The sequence below is a fragment of the Chrysemys picta genome, chromosome 13 (assembly GCF_011386835.1).
Source record: "Chrysemys picta bellii isolate R12L10 chromosome 13, ASM1138683v2, whole genome shotgun sequence".
NCBI lineage: Eukaryota > Metazoa > Chordata > Testudines > Emydidae > Chrysemys > Chrysemys picta.
The window spans coordinates 52,305,225-52,322,172 of NC_088803.1; the positions used below are offsets into that span (position 1 = coordinate 52,305,225).

Genomic DNA, 16,948 nt, shown 5'->3' on the forward strand with positions numbered 1-16,948 from the left:
GAGCAAGGACCAGGCATGTGCTCAGGGGCGGGGGCTGTGGCTCCCCTGATCTCAGGCTGTCCCTGTGGGAAGTGGCTCCCGTGGGGCTGGGGAAACGGGCTCTCAGTCGCCGAGGGATCTGACTCAAAAATGCTTTTCCCTGCAGGCAAACCATCGGCCCCATCCGTGTCCGGCCCCCACAGCAGGGCAGAGCCGGGTCCCCCAGTGACTTTCACCTGCACGTCAGGAGGATTCGCCCCCAGAGACATCGCTGTGACCTGGCTCAAAAATGGGGCCAAACTCCCAGACTCCCAGACCCGGGTTCTCCCTGCACACAAGAGCGTCTCCTACAGCGTGTCCAGCACCGTGGGGGTGAGCCTGACCGCAGGAGACACCCGCTCCCAGCTCACCTGTCAGATGGAGCACAGCACCTTACCGGCTCCCCTGCGTACGACTTACAACCTCAGCGATGCCCTGCGAGGTAGGGGTCAGCCCCGGTTGCGCTACTGGGGGGTGTGGGGGCTGAGACGGACCCATCGCCCTTTGGGTCCCTTTCGGGTGGGTATTTTGTGGGGGGTCAGACACTGAAATCCAGATTTGGGTCCAGTCTCTGCCCTGTTCCCATCTCTCATCCTCAGGTCCTTAGAACATAGAGACCCTTCCCTTGGGTCAGGAAGTGCCCTGCTCCGGCCCAGAGGGGTTGGGTGTGTGTGGAGGTTGTGTGGGATGGAAGGTGTTTGTCCTTGTCTGAACCCTGGTAAGATCCCACCCCCCAGCTGAAGTTACCCAGCGCACTGTGCATTTTGTCCACGGATGGAGAGGAGGGAAAGTGGGGACATGGGGAACATTTTTTCCTCCCCTCTGCTAATTCTGGTGGCTTTTAAAGAATTTCCCTGAGCCTCCCCCCAGCTGGGAAGGGCCTGGATAAAGAAGAGATTCAGTGAGAGCTGAACGTGCTCCAGGGAGGGATGTGGGGGGGGGGGGGGCGGATGGAGGTGGGCTCAGGGGGAGGTCAGTCTGTCCAGCCCAGGAATTTCCCTGTAACTCAGCAGGAAAAGGAGAATTTCTGTAGATGCCCAGCGCAGGATATCTGTGTTCTCAGTTCCCCCCAGGCTGCGAGTGGGCACTGCCCCAGCGGCGCCCGTCGCACTGAACGAGTCTGTGACGTTCACCTGCCACGCGGAGGGGTTTTACCCAAAGGACGCGAGTCTCACCTGGCTGGAGAACGGAAATGAGATGGATCTGGGAAAACCCTCCTCCCTGGCTGAGAATCCAGACGGGACGTACACGCTCCAGAGTTCCCTGGAGGTCAATGCAACTGAGCAGAGGAATCAGTCTGCGTTCACCTGTCGGGTTGTGCACGATTCCCAGCTCCCTGTCGGTGCCAGCGCGATGCTGAGACTCTCCCAGCCACCTCCTGAGCCAGGCAAAGATCCCACTTCATGTGATGCAGGTAAATGTGCAGTTGAACACCCCCCGCCCCCCCCCCCCCCCCGCACTGCTGGGAAATGCCAGGTCTGGTCTGCGGAACCCAGGGGCCATTTCAGCCCATCTCTGCCAGGGGAGCCCCTCAGTGTAACAGCCACTCTTTTATTCCAGGATTATCGCTCGGCTCTGCTCTCCTGGGGCCCGTGGGCGGAGCGGGAGGGGGAAGGTTGGGGGCAGGAAATGTCACTGGGAAGATGCTCTGTGCAGCCCTGCAGGGTGTGACTGTCCCTTGGAGAGGGGCTTGAAGATGGTCACTCCTGAGTCCTTATTCTCCTGCTCTGCGAAGCTCGAGGTCTCCCCTGTAGAGTCTGGGCTGCCCTGGGGCCAGCCAGCAGCGTGTGGATACAGCTGCCAGGCAGAGCTGGGCAAACTCTGCAGGGGGCCATTTGCCAACCTGCTGTTCACAGACAGGAACTCGCCAAGCCCCATGGAAGGCCAGTTTCCTCGGAGCCCGGTAAAGGTGCACGCGTGACCCAGGGCGGGATGGCCAGGAACCAGCAGTTCTCTTGTCCACAGGGGGTTTCTGTCCATTGGCTGATCTGGTGCATTTACACAGCAGGTCAGAGTCTGTTCTCCAGCCCCGCTCTCTGGATCGGGCTCTTCCTGGAGAAGGTGCTGACAGCCGCCTTCCTCCTCTTCCTCTTCCTGAGAAGCAAAGCGTAACCAGGTAAATGTAGATTTGCTGTGAGTTCCCCTGGGAGCCAGAGGGAAAGGATTGTAATGCTGCAGCCCAGGAGCAGAGCAGGAAGCGTTAAAGTCTCATAGGGAGTCAGTGTTGTGGGGTTGGGTGTGTCTGGGGCTGCTCATGGGATACAGACCCTCCCCGTCTGATGCCAGCCTAGATCACTGGTGACAGGACAGTTTTTTTCACGGCCCCAGTCCAGTTCCTAGAGCCCAAACGGCTCCATCCCCAGGTGACCATCTCCCTGGGCACTACCTGCTGCTGTCACCGGGCATCAGAGCCCCCAAGGATTGGGAACAAGTGGGAAATGAATTGCTCTGCCCCATCGAGTGGGTCCTGCTGGCTCAGGGTGAGTTCCATGGCAAGCTGGCGGGGCTGGCCAGGCTTTCCATCACTGTCTGTGCCTCTGTCACAGAGAAGCCCCTTTGCTCCTCTCCTGGTCACACGCAGCCTCCTCTCCACACGCTCCCTCCATCTGGAAAATGCCTCCCAGGTTCCCCTGGGGCAGATTCCCTGGGGGACACAGTCCAGGCCGCTGGTGAGCTCCGGAATCCCTGCCCCAAACAGCCAGGCGGGTCGGGGGAGCCCTGCAGGGGCCAGGGACACACAGGGGATCAGTTCCCCTTTATCTCATGTTAGGCGCATTGTCCCAGCCATGTCGCTGCTGGAAATCCTGCCCCAGGGGATTCACCCCCCAGAACAAGAGTCCCACTCCAGCCCGAGGGCCAGGCATTCCTGGGTCTCTGACCCTCTCCTGCGCCGGGGCTGTACGAGGGTCCCAGCAACCCAGTCGTGGCTCTGGACCGGATTCCTTGATTCCAGAGCCCGGTGACTGCTGTTACCCAGCCTCCCCTGGCATTGCTGCCCAGGTCCCCATGTCTGTGCCCCACAGAGACAAACCCCCAGCTCGTTCCATCCTGCTCAGCCTGGTCCTCAGCCCAGAGCTGGTGGCACCGTCCCTCGGGGAACACAACAGTTCTAGCTTGAATCCACTCCAGCATCGCCCTCCTCTGGGCTTCCTGATACTCGTGCCCCGGTCCTGATCCCTGACCTGGAGAGACCCTCCCCTTTCTAGGGAGGGGGGAATTCAGGTACCAGCTTGTCACAGTCACTGGAAATCCAGGAGAGTCAGAGCCCCGAGTAAATCTCCCCTCGGTTAAACGTACAGCGTGAGATGACTGCTCCCCAACACCCCCAGCTCAGGGTGTGATGGGGGCTGACATGGAGCGTACTAGCGCAGTTTGCCCCCGGGGGGCTCCTCCCTGGGCCGGGTTAATGCTAAGGGACGGGTCATTGACTGACTCTCCTCATTCACCTGTTGGATTCTTTCCTTTTGCAGCCCCTGGTCGATTTCCCTGTTTTCTCGCACTGTCGCCACTGCCAACTTCTCTGTCTGCAGCTTCTGTCCCCCCAGTGCAGGAAACGAGTCCCTAGATGGTGGAGCTGCAGTGACCCCTGCTGGCCAATCAGATGGAGCCCAGGCCCCTGATGGAATGTATCCGCCACTCACTCATGGCTATTGATTGCGAAGCCGCTGGAAGGACTCCTGACCGGGATCCCTGCTCCCTTTAGCGCATTGGTTCTCAAACTGGGGGTTGCAACCTGGTTGTGTGGGGCATTGCGAGCCCCAACCCCAGCGTGGGCTGCGAGCCACGAGCCCCAACCCCTGCGCCGGGCTGTGAGCCCTGACACCCCACTCCCATGCGGGACTGTGTGCCCCAACCCCAGCCAGGTGCGGTGTTGTGATCCCCAACCAGGAGTGGGGCTGTGAGCCCTGAGCTAGGGCTTCCAGGACCCAGTGACCCCTGACCCGTGTACTGGAGTTGTCAGGTGGAGCCCGACCATGCAGAGGGTTATCAGCCAGGAGCGCCGCCAGGCACAAGGTTGTTAACCCTCAGCCCTGCCACACACAGGGTTGTCAGCCCCAAGCCCCGCCACCCGCTGTGAGCCCGGCCGGGCGCTTGGTTGTGAGCCACCATCATCACCATGTGCTGACCTCAGAGCCCCAAGCTCCTCCAGCCCTGCTCCCCCTCTAGCTCCACCCCCAGCTCCGCTCCGGCTCCACTCTACCTCCACCCCCAACTGCACTCCACCTGGCTCCATCCCCAGCTCCGCTCCATCCCCAGCTCCGCTCCACCTCCAGCCCTGCTCCACCCCGAATTCCACCCCCCGCTCCGCTCCACTCCACCTCCAGCCCAGCTCCACCCCCAAAGAAAGGGCGCCAAATAGAAGTTTGCCCAGGGCGCCATTTTTCCTATGGCTGGTCCTGGTACTGAGACAACATTAGAGGGTTTGATTCTTTAGCAGTTGAACAAGTACTTTATTAATTAACAGTCAGACACACGAGCACAAACCTCCTGAAAATAATGGCCACCTGTACTGCTAAAACCGCTAAAAAACGAAAGTATCTCATGTCTTACATTAAACTCGGTTTTACCAGTATCATCACCTCTGGTATTGAAAAACCGGAATGCGTCATTTGCTGTGAAGTCTTCTCTGCCGAATCAATGAAACCATGCAAACTGCAGCGACCTCTGGAAATTGGACATCCTGAGCCTAAAAATCGAAATGTGGATTTTTTCAAATGTAGAGAAGAAGCAACAAAGAAGGCCAGGCTTGATGTTGATGGAAGTTTCCGACAGCAAATGTCCTCAGCTGTGGAGGCCTCTTTTGTTGTGTTACTATGAATTGCCCATTCCAAACGCTGCGTACAGCACGTGAGGAGCTCATTCTGCCAGCATGCAAAGATATTCTGGGTGGAAATGAAACTGCCAAAAAATGGAATATGCTTTCCATGTCTAATGATACCGTGAAACGCAGAATATGTGAGATGTCTGAAGACATCAAAAAACAAGTTGTGCATAAAATTAAACACTCTGCGTTCAGTATGTTCAGCCTGCAACTTCATGAAACTACTGATGTTACTCACTGCGCACAATTGATAGCATTCGGATGGTATGGTAATGCCGGGGATGTTAAGGTTGAGTTCTTATTCTGTGAACAATTTGAAATAACCACAACAGCACAGGCCATTTTCAATCAGGTGAATGCCTTTTTCGAAAGCAATGGCATTGAATGGAAAAATCTTTGTGGTATCTGTACCGACAGTGCTCCAGCAATGATGGGTGCACGGTCTGGCTTTCAGCAGAAGGTAAAGTGTGTCTCACCTAATGTGATTGTCATTTATTGTGGAATCCGTCATTAAGTCCTAGGTGCAAAGACCTTGCCAATATGCCTCAATGCTGTGGTGGATGTTGTTATACGAGCAGTGAACTATATTAAAGCTCATGCTCTGACTAGTCGCCTCTTTCGAGAGCTCTGCAATGGTGAATATGAAGTTCTGCTTTTCCACACTCAAGTCTGATGGCTTTCTAGCGCGTTTTCATACTTCGTGAAGAGATGGCAGGTTTTTTCCTGCGAAAAGAGAAACAAGAGCTGAACAAAAAGTTCAGTGACAAGAAATGGCTTCTCTGCTTGGCATACCTAGTTGATACTTTCGATAGCCTTAATGATCTCAGTCTGTCGCTGCAGGGAAAACGTTCAACATGAATAGACCCGACGAATAAAATCAGAGCCTTCCAGATGAAGTTGGATCCATGGGGCAGGAAGCTGGATACAGACAGATACGGCACGTTTCCGACACTTTCCTCGTTCAGCAAGGAGGAGGAAGTTAACAGTGATAGTGCTCTCAAGTCAGCGAACAGTGAACATTTGAGAGCCCTTCGCAAGGAGTTCTCACGTGACTTCCCAGCGCTACCAGAAGCACTTCATTCCCTGGTGAAGAACCCTTTCAGTGTGACAGCTGAGCAGTTACCTACTGACCATATTCACGCACAGAAACAGTTTGTTGACATGATCAGTGATGATGCAGTGAAAGCAAAATTCACACAGCTGCCTCCAAACCGGTCCTGGTGCTCAGGTGCAAGTGAATACCCACTGGTGTCTGAAATGACCCTGGGAGTCCTTCTGCCATTTCCCACTACCTGCGAATGCGCGAGTGGATTCTCCAGCCTTCTCACAATAGAGACAAAATCTCGAAACCGGCTTGATGTGAAGGACGACATCAGACGCGCCCTTTCTAAAACAACACCCAGAATAAAACTTCTTGTGTCAAATAAACAGCATCATCCATCTCACAGGTTTTTGGCTGTTTCAGATTATTCATTGCTGTCAAGTAAAATAAAATTCTACTTAAAAATAGCTTATATTGAATTTGATAAAAATGTGTTTTAGGCTTAATTTAAAAGCAGTGGGAAAAGGTCAATTCATTTTAAGCAATAGGGTTTAAACTTCGTATTTAACAAAGCAAAAAATGCCCAGCCGCCCGGAGCAGCAAGTTGGGGGGAGGGGAGGAGGAAAACAAACCTGCCCCCGGCCGGAGCGGCAAAGGGGGGCGGGGGCAGGCAACAAACCTGCCCCCAGCCGGGGGGACAACAAACCGGCTGGAGCGGCAAAAGGGGGGGGGGGCGGGAAACAAACCTGCCCCCGGCCAGAGTGGCAAAGAGGGAGGGGGGAACAAACCGGCCGGAGCAGCAAAGGGAGGGGGGAAACAAACCTGCCCCTGGCCGGAGCGGCAAGCACGGGGGACAACAAACTGGCCCGCCTGCCGGAACGGCGAAGGAAAAAAAAAAAAAAAACAAACAAAAAATACCTGCGGGGCGGTGGGAGCGTGGGTGCAGGGGGACTCCCGGCCCTGCAGACCCCAGGCAGCGGAGTGCGCACCCTGGCTAGCGGGGGGGGGGGGGGGGGGAGAGAAGGGGGACAGCCAGGGCTTCCTTAAGCGGGGCACTTGCCACGCGGCCCCTCCCCCTGCGCCGCCTGCTGGGAGGGCTCCGCGCCGCTCCGTTCGGCAGGCAGGGAAGGACGCGGGCTGCCCTACTGGGCTTGATGCAGGGCGCTCCCCTCCTCCGCCCCCTACAGGGCAGCGGGAGCAGTAAACCATAAAGAAAAAACCTGCAGGGGTGGCCAAAGCGGTGAAGCGCAAAACAAACCAAAACCAAAAAAAAAAAAAAAAAGGATTAGATGGAATGCCGCCCTTTGAAATCTGCCGCCCCAAGCACGAGCTTGCTCGGCTGGTGCCTGGAGCCGGCCCTGGTCCCTATCCCCACTTTCACGTTACAATTGTCCTGGCAGTAACCCACTGGGTGAGCAAACCCCACAGGATTTTTGGGCACTGCAGGGATCTTTAGCTTAGGTACGAGGAGCGTTGCTGCAGAGTAAATGGGGAAGCTAAAAACACAAAAGAGTTAAGTTCAGAGAGAGCGAGAGGGAAGCAACCAGCTTAACCACACGAGTTATTTACTGAATAATAGTGAGAACTAAGCAAGGAGCCTAAACCAACATAACAGTTCCATTATTAAAGGTTACAAAACTCAAACATAAAAATACTAGACCTGCCTGAGGTAGAAAAGAAAACAGAGAGAGCTGGAGCTGGGATCTCACCATTCCATGCAGGTTGAACTGGTCGGGGGTCCCAGGTGATGGTGGTAGCTGAGGGTCTGGGGTGCTGGAGACAGGCAGAGCCCCCAGCACGATCTGTCAGGAGAAGATGGAGTCCCAGAGGAACCGATGCAGAGTTTGGATCCAGGCATCAGAACACTGACTTGAATGTAGGTCAGGGGTTTTGTAGAGAAACAACAATGGTTCAAGGGAGAACACTTGGCTTGTTTATGGGTAAATTGATGACTGAAGGGTTTTCTTTAGTCTAGAGTAGATGATAGGAGCTGATCATTCCTGGCTATGGGCGGTGTTCCTTCCGGGGAGCTCACAATGCAATTAGGCAGCTTCAGTATTTTGGATGTCAATCAAGGATTCATTACTATAATGGGTCTCATAACTGCTGAGCTGGGGGTGTGCAGTCGTAGGTTCATTAACATCTGGAGCAGAGATCCCCCAGCATGCACTGCTTCCCTGATGTTCTGGTCCCAGAGTTCCGAGCGGTTCTTGCCTTGGCATCTCTGGTCATCTCTAGGCTAATGGAGATGCCTTAATCCTGTCACCCTTGTCGGGAGGGGTCTTGGTGTGTCTTCCACCGCCCTTCACTGCTCTCTGCCGGTCTTTTCTCGGATCGGTTTTGGTTCAAGCAGAGGCTGGGGGGGGGGGAGGGGCCAGGGTGTCCTTCATGAGTCAGACAGGCTGGATCCGGCGCCCTGGTTCCCCAAGAACACACAGAGCCGACTGGTATCAGTGAGGTCTGGGGCAGAGCACCCCCCAGCACAGTAGAAAGTCGGCGCCTGTGCCTCCCTGTCTATGCGGCTACTTTTAGCATGTAGTTTCCCGCTGCATCCCTGCTACTGGAGCCTGTCCCCGGCCGCGGGGAGCTACCGGACCCTGTCCCCGGCCGCGGGGAGCTACCGGAGCCTGTCCCCTGCCGCGGGGAGCTACCGGAGCCTGTCCCTTGCCGCGGGGAGCTCCCGGAGCCTGTCCCCGGCCACGGGGAGCTCCCGGAGCCTGTCCCCGGCCGCGGGGAGCTCCCGGAGCCTGTCCCCGGCCAAGGGGAGCTCCCGGAGCCTGTCCCCGGCCACGGGGAGCTCCCGGAGCCTGTCCCCGCCGCGGGGAGCTACCGGAGCCTGTCCCCATGCAGGATTAGCTACGCGGGATTAAATGGGCAAAGCTGGGAAGTTCCACCCGTGCCCACAGCAATTTGGCCTGTCCATGCCAGTGATGGCTGTAGGCAAGGCAAATCCCCACGCAGGCCTTGTGTGCAGGGAGCGGTTTGTGGGGCTGTAGGTCTAGACTCTAAGGGAACTGGGAAGTCACCACAAGAAATCAAGCGAAAAGGAACACAGATAGTTAACCCTCTCAGTGCCTGCCCTACTCGTAACATCAGTCAAGCAGGAGCTGGTTGGGCACAAATTAAGCGGGATTTCAAACAACGTCTCGTGTTAGAGTTGGCCAAAGGGCTACTTTGAATCCAAGGGCTTTATTTTATTTTATCTTTCTTGGGAATGGGGGTTTCAGGCTGGAAGCGCTGGATCCAAACCTGCCCTTGCAGTTTCAGTTCCATGTCTGAGCCAGACTGGAAAAGGCCCGTTGGATGGATCAGGTTTTGATCTGGGAGAGGGGCTCATGTCATGAGATCTCTGCAGTTTTGGCCCCATCGGACCATCATGTCGAGGAGGGCAAAGGACTGGAGAAAGTGAAGCTTCATGAAAGAAGGTGGGACAGCAACAACCGCTTTGCTGTGAGAAGCAAAGTACGTTAATAGTTAAGTCTGAACAAATCTAGCCGCTGGAGCCATCACTAATGCAATCTACTTCCTTCTGCGGTAGGGCCAGGGGATGATCTGAGCTGGAGCCGTAAACTTCTCAGTAGCTCAACGGACATTGGAGAGCTGGCAAAGGCAGCGAGGCTGTAAGGTTTCCCCTCTGCCATCACAATGGCTCCATCAACCCAAGTGTCTGGATTGTCTCTTCCATGCCTGCTGCTGATTCTTCTCCTGGAGATCCCTGGTGAGTGCAGAACAGCAGTTTTCAGCCTGTGGTCTCTGGACCCCTGTAGCTCCGCCGGCGATGTCTCAGACTTCCAAAGGGGTCTGCACCTCCAGCCTAAATTTTGGGGGGGTCCGCAAATGAAAAAAGGTTGAAAACCACAAGTGTAGAAGCTACCCATCAACATATCTATATTGCCCATATGGGCACTAACCATCTAGTCTAAAGTTTGTTGCCCTTCTATGGATCTTTTCTATTTCTCCTTTCCCATAGTGGCACGACAGCATTCCCTGTGTTACTGTCTGATCCAGGGCCGGCGCCAGGCACCAGCTTACCAAGCAGGTGCTTGGGGCGGCCCCTTCGGAGAGGGGCGGCACGTCCAGCTGCTCAGCGGCAATTCGGCGGATGGTCCCTCACTCCCGCTCGGAGCGAAGGGCCTCCCGCCGAATTGCTGCCGCAGATCGCGATTGCGATCGCAGCTTTTTGTTTGTTTGGTTGTTTGTTTGGCTGCTTGGGGCGGCCAAAACCCCGGAGCCGGCCCTGGTCTGATCCCTTCTTAACAGCATCGGATTTCCTCTTTCTGGCTTGACTGCAGCTGCACAGAAAGCAACGTCTTCCTTTGGCTAGCCACAGTGCTGCAGACAGTTTGTTCTCCTCTTGGCAGTTCAAATTAGCTTGTAACCCACCAGCATGGAGTTTTTAAACTGTTCCTTCCGGTTTGCACTGAGAGATGACTCATGGTGTGTTGCCATAGGAACCCTAGGTACGTCCTGGGGGAGCTTGCCCGTCCTGCTGGCAGGGCTACACCGCTATTTTGAGTGCACTTGCTGAATCAAAGCTAGTGGGGGCATGTCTCCTGCGGCTGGAAATCCTGCCCTCCCGCTCCAGTGTAGACAGACCCTTAGCCTGTCCGCTCGTTGGCGCAGTGCCCATCATTTTGCTCTGTGTTCATGCAGCACCTCGGACAACGGGGTCCTGGCCTGTGGCTGGGACTCCCACGTGCTCCCACACCGCAGATGCACAATGAATAAGTAGTGATGAGCGCTGAGTTTGATCTGCTGGTGTGGTGCACGGTGCCTTTGTCCCGCTCACCACATTCTTCCATTGCCTTGATTAATGGCGAGGATGCCACGCGGCTATTCAACTGCACTTCAAAAAAAGCGCTGGCCCAGCCCCATCCTAGCGCTGGGCACCCCAACATTTACCTTCTTCCCACGCTGAGCTGTGGCCGTTTGCTCTTTGCTTCCAGCTAGTGCCGTAACCCAGGGCAGCACTTCACCCCTTAGCCCGGCGCTGCCAAGCATTCCTCCTCTTGAGGGGCGACAGTCAGAAAGGTTAGGAATTCCCTTCGCCTCGTCCTTTGCTAACTCCTTAAAGAACGCTAACAGGTAACTGGGGAATCTGACCTGTCGGGCTAGGACTGTAAAGGGCACAAAGGCTCAGTGTCACCAGCTATTATGATTTTATCGTGAGTCTCGCAATATTGGGAAGTATCAGAGTGTTTCTTAGAGTTCCAGCTGCTGGAATCAGCAAACTCCCAGCTTTGCTTTGTTTTTTTTATATTTTTATTTGCTTTTTTATTGTGTTTAATTTTTTAACATTTTTTAAAATTATTTTATTTTTAACTTAAGTTTCTCACCCTCCTTGTGGAGAGAAGCTGGAAAATGAGGTGAGTGTGCCCTACAGGCTGATCAGCCAGAAAACAAATTAAAAAACCCCAAATATCTATTTTTAATCTCCTGATTTTTAAGCCAATCTCGTGATTTCGGGGGCCTGACTTGTGATTTATTTTTTAAACGTTTGGGGCTGGCAATCCTGCTGTCTCGCCATTAACTAGATGTGTAAGAGACGCCCCAGGGAGCCCCTTGTCACAGGGAGATTTCTGCAGTGAGCTAGGGACGTCTTTCTTTTAATTTCAAATCCCCACTGAAGAGCCTGACTCTCTGTGAGTGAGTCTGGGAGGGGTGGCTGAGCAGTGCTTCGTCTCAGCCCTGCAAACCCTGCTCTTCTAGGAGACGTTGTGACACTACGCCCCATATTCTTCATAGAGATATGCTTATGATGTGATTATCGCAGATCTAAGATGTATTTTCTGCGAGATGGGTCATGTGAGGTATCATGGGAAAGGTTCTGATTTACTAACTATGATTATCCTATGTGTATGCATGTATCATGTCTGTATCTGAAGTTAGGAATATTGACTATGTATCCATTACAAGTGTGTTTACACCTGGGGAACGCCCCAGACAGAATGCAGTCAGTCTAGATGGCTGCTGTGAGGAAGAGCCATTAGAGAAAACAATAGGTCCCAGAAGATGGTTATCACCCAAAGAGAAGTCCTCCTGGGGACCCTGCAAACTAACTCTGAGTTATGGCTGCAGGGTCATGTGATCAAGTCACCTGATACTGGACTCCATAAGAATATGAGTATTTTCCCACTGACCGGGAGGTGGGAATCACACTGGGAGACAAAGGATTCCCGCCACATGTAAAACCTATTTAAGGCAGGGGAGTCTCATAATCCTGGTTCGTTCTTCGCTGGCTCCCCGCCCAAGATGAGGGCTGCAAACAGCTGCGAATCAAAGCCTGAGGGGGAGAGGGGAGAAGAGCTGAGCCCAGGCTAGGAGCTGGACTAGTCTGTGAATGAAATATCTGGAGTTTTAAGCTCAGGCTGTCCAAATAAAATCTCTCTCTCCTCTCTCGGCCCGGCCTGTTCTCTCCTTCCAGGGGCCGGGGCCCAGGAGTTCCAGCTGCTGCAGCCCCAGGGCGCCGTGTCGGTGCTAGCGGGAGAGACTCTCACACTGAACTGCTCTGTGACTGGGCTCAAGCCAGTAGGACCCGTGAAGTGGTTCAAGGGCTCGGGCAGTGGCCGCCAGCTCGTTTATACAGAGGTGGGATCATTCCCCCGGGTGACGCGGGCTGTGAATGGCTCTGACACAGACTTCACCATCCGCATCAGTGACACCCGCCCCGAGGACGCCGGGATCTATCGCTGTGTGAAGTTTGTGAAGGGGTCGGGAGCCGATGAGGAGTTCAGATCCGGCGCTGGCACCGTCGTGTCTGTGAGCGGTGAGTGCGAGCTCCCCCCAGCCCCACGCCCCTCCCCACCGGGGCTGGGACCAGGGCGGGGAACAACCCAGCTCGGCCCAGACACTGACCGGGGAGTTCCCTGAGCCGGTGTTAAAGTGGGGCCAGGGGGAGACTTTTGCCTGTACAGAGGGGGCTGCAGTACAGGAAGGACCAGGGGAAATTCTGCTCTAGCTCTGATTTGCTCTGGAGATTTCCCCTTCCTGCCCCCCCCACACCCCTAGATGAGCAGCAACTGCTTGTGTATGTGTGTGTGCGAAGCCGTGCACAGCAGGGTGGGGACCCTTTTTGCTACTTCCCCTCCCGTCTCGTGTTTCCCAACTCTGCAAATCTCTCCAGCAAAACCTGGACCCGTGAGGGTCTCAGCATCCCCTGCTGGGCTAGGTGTAGGCTCAGATTGATCTGAGCCGGGGGCAGGGGCCTGGGAGCGGGTGTGGGATGGCTGAGAACCAGCAGTTCTCCGGTCTGTGCTGTGCCCGTGTGGGGGTGCCGGGTGGGTGTGCGGCTCTGGGCAGGTACCACTCTCACACCTCACAGAAACTCCCTGGGGGCTCCTGTCCATTTGCTGATCTGATACTTTTCTACCACAGGTAGGTGGCCCTTAGCCATCCCTGCTCTCTGGATCGGGCTCTTCCTGGAGAAGGTGCTGATTGCCGCCTTCCTCCTCTTCTCCTTCCTCTCCACGATGAGCAAAGGGTACCTGTCGCTTCTCTGTCGTTTGCGCTGGGCAGAGCACCGGAACGAGCATGAGCGGCATTAATGCTGCAGCCCAGGGACAAAGCCCCCTAAGGAAGGGAGCGTTATGCTCTGGATGTCTCTGGGGGTCACGACTTGCTGGGCGGCCTCTGTCCTGGAGAAAGTGATTCCTGGGAAGACGAGAGTAACTGGGTCAGGCAGGGCTGGATTATGCACATGGCGCACAAGAGCTGTGGTCTGGGCTAGGCTGGGGGGTGTCTACCAACATTGGGCAGGCAGGGGCTCCCCTTCTCCCCCAGCAATGGCAGGGCCCTCTGCCTGGGAGCAGTGGCAGGGCCCCTCCTCTGCTCAGGAGTGGCAGCGGGGGCCTCTTCCCCTGAGGGCCAGCGGCAGGGCTGTCCTCCCCCTATCCTCCGGAGAGGCAGAAGTGGCAGCAGGACCCTCCACCCTGTGTTTGTCCCAGGGGGTATCAGTGGCAGGGGCTGGGGGATTGGGCCCCCTGCACTCTTCCCCTGCTACGCAGCCTGCCTTGGGCTGCGGTGGGGTTGGCGGGAGCAATGGGCCATGGAGAATTAACACCTCTGCTACCAGACTAACGATGATTTACCGGCTGAACGTTCTCCAGCACGGGGATGTGAGGCGCTGGTGGCCCTTAGGCCTGGGGAGCTCCTGACTGGGCTGGGTTAATGCTCAGGGAAGGGTCATTGACTGACTCTCCTCCTTCATCAGTTGGATTCTTTCCTTTTGCAGCCCGGGGGCCGTTTCCTGGTTTTCTCGCACCGTCGCCGCCTGCCAACGTCTCTGTCTGTGCCTCTGTCCCTGCCGGCCAGGAAACGAGTCCACGGATGCACCTGCAGTGAGCCCTGCTGGTCGGGCAGAGGGAGCCCAGGTTTGATGGGATGTACCCACCAAACTCACCCACCTCCTGATGGAGCAGCTGACAGGGAATTCCTGGCTTGGCTTCTGGCCCCTCCGCCCGTCTCTCGGAGCTATCCGCACTGACCTTCACTTCAGGGAGCAGAGCTCAAATATGACAAATTGAATTATTGATTTTATTCCTTTCAGATGGGGTGAAATGCAATTTACTCCTGTGGAACACACCGTGCGGCTGTGACCCGGGGCCCCGCCGCAGCGCCCCTGAGTCCTGCGGGTTCGACCCTGACGCTCGGACTCTTGCTCCCTGGGCTGGCAGGAGCTGGGTGTTTTGCAGATGTGACACTGCGACCTGATTGGAAAGAACTAGTCACGTGTTGTCACCGCTGGGTCTGCCCTGACCAATCACGGGAGCACCCTGGAGAGGGGGGTTTTAAAGGATATCATTCTCCGGGAAGAGGCCATTGGGCCTGACTGTGGCGATCACAACACACGTGTAATAAATGGAAGCCTCCCCCCCCATTAATTACCCGCCTCTCTGCTCCGGGCAACCTCCGAAGAACAAACTCACTGCGCACGACTCCCTGGCCCCCTGGGCTGATGCGAGCAGGGAGCCTCCTGCCTTCGTGAGCGCGCAGTGGGGAATTCGGGAATCACTTCCCTTTGAAAATAAACCACATCAAAGAGGGCTGCACTTACCCGGACAGGCCAAGTCCTTGGGCTGACCTACCACGGAGGTCTAATTGTCCCATGTAGTCAGTCAAGGACAAAATCAAGCTTTTTTCTATGGGCGTAGGCTGGGAGGACTTGGACTGAGCATTTCCTAGTGTTTTGAGAGCTGGGTTTGATGCCCACAGTCCTGAAAGCCCTGGGGAGCTGGCGGTCCCTCTGCAGCAGTGACCTTAACTCCCCCTGAGTGAGGTGTCTGTAAGTGACGAGCTAATGCAATGGTTGATCAGTGTGTTGCTGTCTGTATTGCTTATAAAGGGCCCCTGCTGTGCTGCGGGCTACTCGACTAACTGGTGCAGAGCTGCGGGCACCGGGCGCTGCAGAATGGGTTGTGAGGCAGAGTTGATGGGCTGGGGCAGAGGTCAGGGCTGGAGGGCATGATATTAACTGAGGTGGGGTTGGGGGTGCAGAGCTGATGTGGGGGCTAGCACATGAAATTAATTGTTGTCAGGATGCAGTGGCCAAAATTGTATCCCCGGCTATAAATTGGCAACACTACGTGACATGCACACATGGGGTGGTGGGGTGTCAAAAATCAGAAGACAGCTCAAAAACCATTCATCATTTAAAAAAAAAAATCATAATTTTGGGGGCTGTCTCCTGATTTTTGGGGTCTGACTCAGGATGTTTTGAATGTTGGGGCTTAGCAATACTGCTGTTTTGACAATACTGCCAGCCCTCCTCATTCCTTGGGCTCAAAACAAACACCCCCAAATGACCCCCGCGTGGCTGTGGATGAGAATCTCCTTTGCTAAGCCTGTGCTAGGTGCTTTCCTGCCCTGCTGAAGGGTTTAGTTGGACACCAGAGCTTCCACCACCCCGTGGACTCTAGGGGAGGGTGTTTAAGCACTGGGAGCTTGGGAGGCTTGAAGCACTGGGTCTGGGGTCTGAGGCAGCCAGACTGTGGGGTCCCACTGCCCTCAGAAGGGGGTCAGACATGGGGCCTGAACCTGAGAGACCCAAAGCTAGGATCAGTGACCAATCTCTGCCCAGAACCAGGAGCTCATGGACTCAGGGTTTGGCTCCATTTGCAGCAGACTGGTGTCCGTCCACAAGAGGGGCCAGGATGGAAGAAGAGTGGGAAGAAAATATGGGGTTGGGGGAATGAAACCCCATGTGCAGAAGAGTCCCCTCTGCTCATGGGTCTCACCCTGCTTGCCTGGAGGGCCAGGTCAGCTATGTCTGCAGCACAGTCCCCCTGGCCACAGAGAGCATCTGCCAAAGGTTTGGAGTGGAGAAGGTTGGGGGTGGGGGCTGTGTAATCTCTACCACAGCTCCCTTCCATACTGGAGAACCCTCTTATCGGATCACTAATAATTCACCGCAGACACCTGGCTCGGGTAACTGAAACGGTGTCACAGCCTGATGTGGGTAGAATGGGGATGAGGAAAAGAATCTGGTGGGAAATAAAAGCCCAAAATAAGGTGAAAATGAAACAACTCGCTGGCCCGGCCGTTAATAACCAGCCTCTGCCTTAAGCAGCATCAGATCCTGGAGGTGGCCATACTGGGCTGTGCTCTGGGACCTGGGGGACATGGGAACAGGGAACACAGACCAGCTATAGTGATTTCTTGTGCCTTTTCTGCTGCTTTGAGCCTTGGTCTGGGCTCTGGGTCCTAAGAAGGCAGGACATTTTTTGCATTTGCTTCTGTATGAAGATAAGCTGCTCTGAAGGTGCCTAAATTCACCCCCAGATGTGCAGAGTCCTTCACTTGCCCTCCCCCGATCCCATTGTCACGGGACGTATTGCAGAGCAGAACTGCAGTGTGACCTGCTCTTACTGCCCGTTATCTCCCGGGACCCGGCTGGTTGTATGCTGCCGGGAGAGTGTGCAAGTCTGGGTTCTGTTTGTGGAAGTGTTTCCCCCACTGTGGGAACCGTTTTACTGACCTCCTTCAGGTCTGTCTAATCTGCCTAGGGACTCTGATGGCCCCGCCACAGTGGTATCGGAGCAGCTCACAAACGACTGATTGTAGCCCCTATG

At 55.3% G+C, this 16,948-nt stretch overlaps 2 protein-coding genes and 1 long non-coding RNA gene across 8 annotated transcripts in view; 2 read left to right on the top strand and 1 right to left on the bottom strand.

Moving 5' to 3' along the window:
* The window catches only part of LOC101936938 (signal-regulatory protein beta-1-like), a 35,195-nt gene extending 28,841 nt beyond the window's left edge, over nt 1-6,354 (top strand). For 4 of the 5 annotated variants that reach the window (XM_065566268.1, XM_065566267.1, XM_065566269.1 and 1 more), the window contains 4 exons: nt 146-460; nt 1,082-1,432; nt 2,024-2,134; nt 3,489-6,354. In XM_065566268.1, the coding sequence (XP_065422340.1) occupies nt 146-460; nt 1,082-1,432; nt 2,024-2,130 (773 nt within the window). In that variant the 3' untranslated portion in view covers nt 2,131-2,134; nt 3,489-6,354. The remainder of the gene's footprint in view (nt 1-145; nt 461-1,081; nt 1,433-2,023; nt 2,135-3,488) is intronic. The other variant, XM_065566271.1, reaches the window with a different exon arrangement.
* LOC122172398 (uncharacterized) lies at nt 4,162-8,494 on the bottom strand. Its single transcript, XR_010592407.1, has 3 exons — nt 7,592-8,494; nt 4,338-6,316; nt 4,162-4,286 (listed from the first exon to the last, which is right to left on the bottom strand). It is a non-coding gene; the product is annotated as an uncharacterized LOC122172398 (long non-coding RNA).
* Nucleotides 8,495-8,736: 242 nt separating this feature from the next.
* Nucleotides 8,737-15,251, top strand: LOC101944493 (signal-regulatory protein beta-1-like). Of its 2 annotated transcripts, XM_065566274.1 has the most exons (5): nt 8,737-9,307; nt 9,421-9,600; nt 12,307-12,648; nt 13,257-13,362; nt 14,113-15,251. In XM_065566274.1, the coding sequence occupies exons 2-5, from the start codon at nt 9,528-9,530 to the stop codon at nt 14,255-14,257; spliced, it is 666 nt and encodes a 221-aa protein (XP_065422346.1). In that variant the 5' UTR covers nt 8,737-9,307; nt 9,421-9,527; the 3' UTR covers nt 14,258-15,251. The 2 variants fall into 2 exon arrangements, with proteins under 2 accessions (XP_065422346.1, XP_008170427.3); XM_008172205.4 differs by lacking the exon at nt 8,737-9,307 and having other exon boundaries at nt 9,373-9,600.
* Nucleotides 15,252-16,948: the final 1,697 nt, after the last annotated feature.

What these genes read in the sequence shown, in the direction of transcription:
- LOC101944493 (XM_065566274.1), top strand. Translation starts at nt 9,528, where the DNA reads ATGGCTCCATCAACCCAAGTGTCTGGATTGTCTCTTCCATGCCTGCTG. An exon ending in TCTTCTCCTGGAGATCCCTG is followed by an intron (nt 9,601 to 12,306) that starts GTGAGTGCAGAA and finishes CTCTCCTTCCAG; the next exon opens with GGGCCGGGGCCCAGGAGTTC. An exon ending in CTCTCCACGATGAGCAAAGG is followed by an intron (nt 13,363 to 14,112) that starts GTACCTGTCGCT and finishes TTCCTTTTGCAG; the next exon opens with CCCGGGGGCCGTTTCCTGGT.